Source organism: Acanthochromis polyacanthus, chromosome 19 (assembly GCF_021347895.1).
Source record: "Acanthochromis polyacanthus isolate Apoly-LR-REF ecotype Palm Island chromosome 19, KAUST_Apoly_ChrSc, whole genome shotgun sequence".
Taxonomy (NCBI): Eukaryota; Metazoa; Chordata; class Actinopteri; family Pomacentridae; genus Acanthochromis; species Acanthochromis polyacanthus.
The window spans coordinates 3,946,523-3,956,560 of NC_067131.1; the positions used below are offsets into that span (position 1 = coordinate 3,946,523).

At 38.5% G+C, this 10,038-nt stretch overlaps 1 protein-coding gene across 1 annotated transcript; it reads left to right on the top strand.

Annotated features, from left to right (window-relative positions):
- The first annotated feature begins 434 nt into the window (after positions 1 to 434).
- On the top strand, positions 435 to 8,737 carry cbx1b (chromobox homolog 1b (HP1 beta homolog Drosophila)). The gene is made up of 5 exons (XM_022194562.2): positions 435 to 1,781; positions 2,084 to 2,240; positions 2,391 to 2,544; positions 6,682 to 6,776; positions 8,056 to 8,737. Exons 1-5 carry the CDS (start codon positions 1,733 to 1,735, stop codon positions 8,195 to 8,197), a joined length of 597 nt encoding a protein of 198 aa, XP_022050254.1. The 5' UTR covers positions 435 to 1,732; the 3' UTR covers positions 8,198 to 8,737.
- The last annotated feature ends 1,301 nt before the right edge of the window (positions 8,738 to 10,038 follow it).

Sequence of the window (10,038 nt, forward strand, 5' to 3'; positions counted from 1 at the left end):
TAGTTTACATTTTTAATACGTACAATTGGAAAAATAACTTTGCTTGTGATGATACATATAGAGGCATTAGAACCAAATTAATTTGATTTGGCATTAAGTTTTTATGTTACTAGGAATTTAACAATTCAGATAATAAAAAATAAAGATACTGTGAATGTGAAAATTGCTGAATATCAGATTTCATAATCATCCAGGCCAATAATCGGTCGACCCCTAATAAAGATGTACAATTATCTTATTAAAGGTGATCGGTAATTAATTTGATTAGGACCTATTTTTTACTCTCCACCATATACTAGACAAACCTCCCCTTAGAGATCTAGTGAGCTTACACCATGTTCTAAGGTTAATGGTTACCTACTGCATTACAGTAGGTAATGCAGATTAGACAGAAATCTCTGAGAAGTACAGCTGCAAAAAAAAAAAAAAAAGAATTATTGAGTTAAATATCGGGTATTTTGATAATTGATTAATTAGTTTGAGGTTTGTTTTCAGAAAAAAGTCTAAATTATCTGTTTTCTGCCCGTTAAATGTGAATATTTTCTGTTTTCTTTCCTCCTATATGACAGTAAAATGAATGTTTTTGTGATGTAAACAAACACTGATTGATATTATTCACAATTTTCTGACGTTTCATTCCCCAAACGACCAATTGACTACTTGAGAAGAGAGTGGACAGATTAATCAACAGGGAAGATAGATGGATGGATAGATAGATACATGGATGGATGGATGGATGGATAGATAGATACATGGATGGATACATGGATGGATGGATAGATAGATACATGGATGGATGGATGGATAGATACATGGATGGATGGATAGATACATGGATGGATGGATAGATAGATACATGGATGGATAGATACATGGATGGATGGATGGATAGATACATGGATGGATGGATAGATAGATACATGGATGGATACATGGATGGATGGATAGATAGATACATGGATGGATGGATGGATAGATACATGGATGGATGGATAGATACATGGATGGATGGATAGATAGATACATGGATGGATAGATACATGGATGGATGGATGGATAGATACATGGATGGATGGATAGATAGATACATGGATGGATGGATGGATAGATACATGGATGGATGGATGGATAGATAGATACATGGATGGATGGATGGATAGATACATGGATGGATGGATGGATAGATACATGGATGGATGGATGGATAGATAGATACATGGATGGATGGATGGATAGATACATGGATGGATGGATGATAGATAGATAGATACATGGATGGATGGATGGATAGATAGATAGATACATGGATGGATGGATAGATGGATGCATGGATGGATGGATGGATAGATGATGGATGGATAGATACATGGATGGATGGATGATTGATGGATAAATAGACAATAGATGGACAGATAGATGGATAGACAGATACATGGATGGATGGATAGATGAACAGATGGATGGATAGATGAATAGATAGATAGATGGATAGATGCTTCATTAATTCTGAGGGAAATTCAGAACATCTTCCTCGTCATTTGCAGCCCTACCAAGCGAACCGTGTATTGATTGTTAATAATCTGTATTGCCTCACGTTGTCACCCATGTATCTGTTCACTGAAGCCCGTTCTCCAATGCTGTTTTCTCCTCTCTACCACATTGACCGCCGCTTGCTCCCAACAATGTTGATGTTGACCAGGAACCTGCTGGTCCCCAGGTGTACCTGCTGAGTATGAGCCTGACTACAGAGCCCTCTAACGATGGTCCCACTGTTACAGAAGGTTTTACACATCATTACTTTTCTAACATACATTTTCTTTGTATCACTTGTCGTTGTGCGGTAAAGGTGTGTGTCAAGAATCAAGAGATGAATTCTGTATGTGGACAGAGTGGCACTGTACATGTTTGTGATCCGTGAGTACTCGGCAGACACCAAACAAAAGTCAACGTCTCGAACTCTGCCGCTGAGTCTTAACACCTGCAGGCAGAGAGAGTTCTCAGTTTCACGGCTCTGAAGGCGTTGAAAGGTGAGTGTCTTCCCGAGCAATAACTGTGTTCTCATGCCACGTTTACGACCCGACAGAGAACAAAATGACCGCAGTCGAGAAGAAGGACAAGAAGCCAGATGACGTGCCGGAGGAAGAGGAGGAAGAGGAAGAGTACGTGGTGGAAAAGGTCCTGAATCGGCGAGTGGTGAAAGGCAGAGTAGAGTACCTCCTCAAGTGGAAAGGCTTCTCTGAGTGAGTGCTTAGGGAGGGTTTTCTGAACTTTTACCTCCTCTTTATATTTTATCTCTAAATCAGTTAACGGAGAGAAAACTGAGATGCAGACAGGGTTAACCGGTGACTACATTCATCAGTAAATATTGTGTTTTGTGCTTCCATCTGCAGTGAAGACAACACGTGGGAGCCTGAGGACAACTTGGATTGTCCAGATTTGATTGCAGAATTCCTGCAGTCCCAGAAAACGGCGAACGACGGAAAGAGGAAGGCAGCCGGAGACGGAGAAGGAGATGAAAGTAAATCAAAGAAGAAAAAAGATGATGTAAGTCCCAATTCTTCAAATTTACTGCAGCGGCGCCATAAGAACATTCATGTCAGAATAATTTACTGGTTTAAATGGCCGCAATGACGTTAAAGAATGAAGTCATATGTTTAGTGTCACAATGAATCATATGTTGTTAGCTTTGTGAGAAAAAAAGGTAGATATGGAAGAGGATCTTGAACCTGTTCAGATTTAACATCAGTGGTGACAGTATTTAGATTAAATAAACACCTCTCTGAACCTCAAAACACACTTTTCCATTTAAAACAGCCTCCACCTTTTTCAGACAGTTTCACCGTTTTCTGACACTTTTCACTTTTTCTTACATTTTCTACCATTTTCCAGACATTCTTCAACATTTTCTGACATTTTTGTTACCATTTTCTGACAATTTTCACTTTTTCTTACATTTTTAACCATGTTCCAGAAAATTTTCACAGTTTTCTGACATTTCTTTTACAATTTTCGGACATTTTTAAACCATTTTCCAGAATCTTTTTTTTTTTTTTTTTTTTACAAATTTCAGACATTTTTTTCACCATTTTCTGACATTTTTTCAGAATTTTTGGACATTCTTCACTATTTTCTGTCAGTTTTTTCACCATTTTCTGACATTTTTAAACCATTTTCCAGAATCTTTTTTTTTTTTTTTTTTTTTTACAATTTTCTGACATTTTTTTCAGAATTTTCTGACATTTTTTCAGAATTTTCTGACATTCTTCACTATTTTCTGTCAGTTTTTTCACCATTTTCTGACATTTTATAGACCAAACAGCCAATTGATTATTCAAGAAAATAACTGCCAAGATTCACCAGTAATGGTACTGATTGTTAGTTGCAGCACTAGTTGTCATCAGAAGTGTGACTGTCTCATGTACACAGATTTTTTTTCTCAGTTTTCTTACATTTTGAAACAGCTAATAATTAACAGATTAACTGACAATGAAAATAATCATTAATTACAGCCCAAGAGAAAAATGACAAATATATAAATTACACCAGAAACAGGTTGGTTCTGTTGAGAAAAATAACTTGGAATATATTTAAAGTGCTGATCTTTCATCAGATCATGCCTACATGCTTCATGCAGCATTTACAGGACTTTATTTTGGACTGAAAAATGAGCCCAAAGTGAAGAAAAATGGGACAGGAGCAGAAATAGGCAAGAAACTGTTTGACGTTCGGAGGGTTCAGTTTTAAGCTGCAAAATACAGCCTTAGTGTAGACAGACAGAAACTCATGTGGCACTTGAACGCAGCACAAAGACGACAGCTGACCACCAACATGAACGGATGTTTTTAACCTGCTCAAGGACACAACCACTCAGTAGTTTTTGGAATATGTGACAGTATGCCTTGTAAAATGTTCCTGTAGTATGCTTGAGGAAGAACATAAAAAAAGATGGACACAAATGAATCTCATTTGATCGACAAAGCCTGAGATGAGACACTTTTCAGTATTTCATGTGGGACGAACAACACAAACCAACCAAGCTGAGTTGGTTAGTGGAAGAGCTATAGAAATCAGGTGTTTGTCGTAGTTGAGGCAAACCTTAACCCTCATCAATGGAAGCAGCTGTTTGACTTTTTCTCATGTGCGGTGCCCACACCACAATCTCTCGTCTCAGGTCCTTATTGTGCTGCAGGATGCTTGTTTCCAAACCATACGGAAACTCAGATGCGTCTCTTCAGCATCACTCCACATGCAGGAGACCTTGTGGATGCTTTGTATTACGCTCACATGTCTCCTCTGTTTCCTCCCTCGTGTCTCTTCCTCACATCAACAGGGTGTGAGAGAGAGATGAGAGGAAAAGACGGAAATTGCCAGGCTGAACCCTTGAGCTCCACAGCGTCCGTCTTAAGCAATGTCAGTTACTTATGATGTGCTGCACATCTGTATCAGCTGTCAGAGCAACTGTCAAAGGTGTAGAATTTAAAGGCTTCTGTGTCGGATACAGCTCCGTTTCCTCGCTCTAAGCCTCCTTTTTTCGTCCGCATGACGGGCGTTCAGGTAATTGGCGGAGGGGGAATGTTTTCCGTGTCGTAGGAGGAGAGAGGATGTGAGGATGTAGGCATCATAGAAAGCATCCTCAGTGTGGTCGCACACGAGAAGGAGTCAACCACACACGCTTGTTTCTCTCAGTGCTTTAGTGCAGTCAGAAAACAGGTTCATGTGAACTGAATCAAAAGAATCTGTGAAGATTGTCAGTCATCCAGGCCACGGTAATCATAGGAGCTTCAGTAAAAATCAACTGCACCTCTCTTCTAGATCCATCATTGTCGATTACGTTGGTATGAAAATATCCCAGTACAGGTGACGGGCACAGCAATTTAACATTCTATCCAGTGGTGGAAAAAGTATTTCGATCCTTTAGTTATGTTAGAAGTTTTGACCCTTAGATGCACCAGTGAGTGAGCCTTACACTCTTCCATAAATGGGTAAAAAAAAAGACTGTATAAGAATCAATGCGTTTTATGCCGTCTTGATCATTTTGGTTCAGAATAATAATTTGTATTGTTTTTTTTTATATTTCGTGTTTGAAATATGTTTATTTTTCACTTTATAACTGATTTTGAACATTTTGATAACTGAAAAAGAAGAATATTACAGAAGAATGTCAACATCCATTTGGTTGACATGTTTCCACTCTTTTCCTCCTGCTGTTGCTGCTCTCAGTCCCTCCATCACCTCTGTATGATACTATCACTGGTAAACAGCTTGGGGTAGTCATACAAATATTACAATTTCTGTAAAAATGTAAATGAAATGATGTCCAAAACATGTTTTTTGGGACTGGAATATGAAATGATAAAAACTTTTCATTACAAAGATATCGCAAGAAAATGACCTCACCAGGTCATTTTTGACCCACTTATGAATCTAAGGGTTAAAAAAGCGCTAAAAGAATCACAGTAACACTGCAGAAGTCCTGCATGAAATGTCTCACTTCAGTAGAAATACATAACAGCAAAATGTACTAATATAGTGCTGAAGTAATATCCTGGTTTGGCAAATATGTTATTATATTTGTACATCGTTATATTTTTATTTAATCAATCTATATTATTGAAAGTGAAGCATCAGTGTGTCGACAGCAAGCTGCTACTTTATATCCAGTTTTATACGCAGGAACAGAAGATAAATCTGATGATTAATATTCAGGGAGAGAAGAAAAAACTAAGTTTTGGTACAAAAATCTGTTCACAGTTTTTCTCTCGTTTTCAGTTTTTGCTGAGGTTCTTCATCATGTTATTGAAATGAAACTGAGAAGTTTAGAGGAAAAACATCAGAAATGCACATCTGACCACACATGAAAAAGTTTTAAAACCACTAATATAATGTGTAATATGTGTTCTATTTTCAAAGCTTGTTATGTTATCTATTGTGTAAAATCTCCTTAAAAGCACTTAAAGCTGCAAATGTAGTGAAGTAGAAAGAACAATATTTCCCTCTAAAACGTAGTGAAGCTGAAGTACAAAGTAGCAGAAATTACAATAACTTAAGTAAAGAAACACCTCAATTAGTACTTCTTTACAGAGTAGGTGTGCTTAGCTGCTTTCCATGACTGATTTTCCAGCTGATCCTGCATGTAGGACACGTCACAACGTCACAACCAATAGGAGTCCAGCACAGATAGAGGGGAACAAAGACAGACTGCTTCATACTAAACACACAACTTCGGAAGCCGTCGTTTGTTTACATTCTCGTTGTTTGTCCGTGGAATTCCTTCCTGATGACATCACACGGGTTGTAAAAGATGGTAGGCTCTAATTGGTTGATGATTGATGTTTAGTCTGGCAAGAATTCATGACTTATTAACACCTAAACTGAATTTACAGGATTAAGTGTGCAGGGCTGACCTTTGAGTTCAGGTTCAGGATACACAGAGAGGGCTGAAGATTGTTTACCTGCGTTGTTTATCTCTGTTTGACATTTAAATCTAAAGGTTTTTTAAAGGCACAAACACACACCGGCTTTAAAGTCCCTCTGTAGTTGTTGATTAAACCCCCAGAAACTCATTGTTGTGCCTCAAATTTACATGTTTTGGAAACGTCCCACCCTATTTACAGTGTTTTAATTGTTCAGTATGTTTTTGTGCTTAATTGAGTCCCGTTGTTGTTGTTGATTGATCCTCAGACAGAGAAGCTGAGGGGCTTCGCTCGAGGTCTGGATCCAGAAAGGATTATTGGTGCCACAGATTCCACAGGAGAGCTCATGTTCCTCATGAAATGGTACGTATAGCAGCACTGGATAGCACAGTAATGTCCACTTTGTGCACAGTTCGTTCCACAGTGTGTACACGGGACAGCTCTGTTTCCCCTCATATTGAATACAGGTAAACATGGAGATATAGCAGCTGGTTCCAGGTTATGTTGTACCACCGTGTCAGTGAGATTATTCTTCAAGTGTGTGAACGCAGCACAGGATATCTGGAGAAATGAGGACTTCTTACTGCATTTATGCTGCATCAGTAGGACGTCTGGCTGAGATTATTTCAATTACAGCTCTTTTAATGATGAATTCTGAAGGTGTGGATGACAGAATCACCTCCTGCTGTCTTTCCTCCAACCAGATATTTGTTTTCTTTGCACATGTTCAGTTGGTGTGCTTCTTGTCTGCATGGTCACAAATTTTGGTCTGACCCTCATGAGAGCATGGATTGGCCTTAAAGGGAACTTCGTTTTTTTTCAACCTGGGGTCTGTTTCCATATGTAATTTCATACATGTGAGTGATGGAGAAATTAATTTTCGACATAGCTCCAGTATTTAGCCAGGCAGGCAGCTTAGCTAGCAGCTCGGCTCACGAAAAGTATGGGGCAGCTGGCCCCCCTGTGTCAAAGTCCGCCCTAACGTGCTTTTTTCCCCACACTGACCGCCTCAGATAGTCTCAATGATTGTCCCACAACATACTAGAGATGAGAAGTGAACGAAAACCTCCACATTACCTGGCGATCGCTCTTTGTTGTGGTCTGTATCCAAATCTCAGGAGCTAGAAAGCAAATCTCAAAACACCGGTTTTGGCGCGAGCTCTCGCGTGATTTCGGAACGAGATTTGCGTTCTAGCATCCTGAGATTTGGATACAGACCACAACAAAGAGCGATCGCCAGGTAATGTGGAGGTTTTCGTTCACTTGTCATCTCTAGTATGTTGTGGGACACTCATTGAGACTATCTGAGCCGGTCAGTGTGGGGAAAAAGCACGTTAGGGCGGACTTTGACGCGGGGGGCCAGCTGCCCCATACTTTTCGTGAGCCGAGCTGCTAGCTAAGCTGCCTGCCTGGCTAAATACTGGAGCCATGTCGAAAATTCATTTCGCCATCACTCACATGTATGAAATGACATGAAAACAGACCCCAGGTTGAAAAAAACCGAAGTTTCCCTTTAACTTCTGGACACCTGTTGCTGAAAAATTAACCTGTTTGTTGGGGAATTACAATGTGTCATTGAATATTAGCCTCTTCTAAATTGGCTGACTTTGTTTCGTGCCTTTTTTTTTGTTTGTTTATGCAGGAAAAATTCCGATGAAGCCGACCTTGTGCCGGCCAAAGAGGCCAACGTGAAGTGTCCGCAGGTGGTCATCTCCTTCTACGAAGAGAGACTCACCTGGCACTCGTATCCGTCAGAGGATGAGAAAAAGGACGACAAAAACTAACGGCGGGCGAAGGGGAAAGGGGAAAGGAAACTGTAGTTTTGAATTTCATTGTACTTTCAGCGGGGGTTTTGACGGCGGGAGGGCATGAAGGGGGGCCGAGACAAGCAAGACACCATCGGACTCATTTGTCTTTTAGTGTAGTATCACTCATCTGATTCTACTTTTATCTGGATATAAACTAAATGTATATATGCTTCAGGTTCGCTCCAATGAAATGTAAAGCGGCGCAGTGTTAATTTTCAGTATCCACTCCGCTCTCATTTCACAGCTCGGTCAGTGCTCGGTCATCTTGCTATGACATCGTATCAGTGAGGTGATGTTTTTATTTCTTTACAGTGCCATTTTTAAAAGAAGAAAAAAAAAAGAAGAGAAAACCTTGGTGCTTTCAAAGGCAAAACTGTACATTATTAGCCGTTTCAATCATGCCCGTTTGGTGTACGGATACGATTTCTGTGCTTAATTTGTCCACTAGTAATCTTTGTAGTGTTTTTCATTATGTCTTGCTTGTCGGTTTTGGAGAATAAACCACTTTTTGTTACAGCGCCGTGTCATGTCGCGCTTATTTTTAAAGGGTTTGTTTCCTATTTATTGCTTTAGCATTTAAATTTTTAATTAGCAACTAATCTCTCAATCGATTGACCACTTAGGATGTTATTTCTGATGTTGATCACATGTTATAATGAATGACTTAAAGGTTGAGTTTGTGATTTTAATCCGATTCTCTTCATTTACAGGTGCCAAAAAATATTGTTTCCTTGTCTGAAAAATACCCAAAAATTCAGCAAAAAAATTCCCAAAATTTCTGAAAATTTGCAGAACTTTCAGGAAGAAAACTCTAATAATTCCTTAAGTTTCCCTTAAAAGTTTTATTTAAAAAAAAAATCCCCCAAATTTGGCAAGAAAATTCTTGTAAATATTTTCAAAAAATGAGTAAAAATCTTCCAAAAAAATCTAAAGTGATTACATATATATCAGTAAAACTTCTAATATTTTCTTTAAGAACATTCACAAAAAATGTACCAAAATCCAGCAAAATAGATTTTTTTTAACATTAACATTTCTTTTTTTTCCACCAAAAATGTTCAAAGTTCTCCCAAAAATGCTGAAAATGTGAAAAAAAATAAAAAAAATTTCCACATTTTCCAACTTTAAAACGGGTCGACTTTGACCCACAGGACGACATGAGGGTTAAAGGATGATAAATCTCAGCCGTCTTTCTATAGAACTGCAAATGATTTGAATTTATGGCTCCATGCTTTGTGGAAAATATTTTTGAAATGACATTGTAATTTGCAAGTGATGCTTCAGTATTCACAGTGATGAGCTCTAGGAATTAATCGATTAGCTGTTAGCTCTGAGAAAAACTGCATTTCTCTGATCTCAGTATCTAAAATGTGAATATTTTATCCTTCTCTGTGACAGTAAATATTTTAAGGTTTTGTGGATGGTATGTTAAGCTTTGGGAAACACTGATGAGCATTTTTCTCCATTTTCTGACATTTTATAGATCAAAACAACTAATCAGTCACAGAAATAATCGACTGATTCATTGACAATGGAAATAATTGTTTTAATCCAAATTACCACATTAGAGAACATTAAAAATGAGAACAACGGTGTGAAACCTGGATCATGGCAAATATTTATCTTAAATTGCAGCTAATTGCATTTTTGATTTGACTTAATTGTCAGTTTTCTGTCTAGTTTTGACCTATTCCTGCTCTGTTAACTTCCATCCCTGAGGCTCTCTCTGGTTTCCTCGGCTATGGAGCGACTCGGCCGATCACAACCTGAAGCTTCCTGAAGCAAAGCATGGACAACTAGAACACAAGAGTCACCGG

Excerpts from the sequence above, each read along its gene's own strand:
- cbx1b (XM_022194562.2), top strand. The coding sequence starts at position 1,733 with ATGAGCCTGACTACAGAGCCCTCTAACGATGGTCCCACTGTTACAGAA. Across the intron at positions 2,545-6,681 it reads CAAAGAAGAAAAAAGATGAT|ACAGAGAAGCTGAGGGGCTT; the intron begins GTAAGTCCCAAT and ends ATTGATCCTCAG. Across the intron at positions 6,777-8,055 it reads CTCATGTTCCTCATGAAATG|GAAAAATTCCGATGAAGCCG; the intron begins GTACGTATAGCA and ends TTGTTTATGCAG.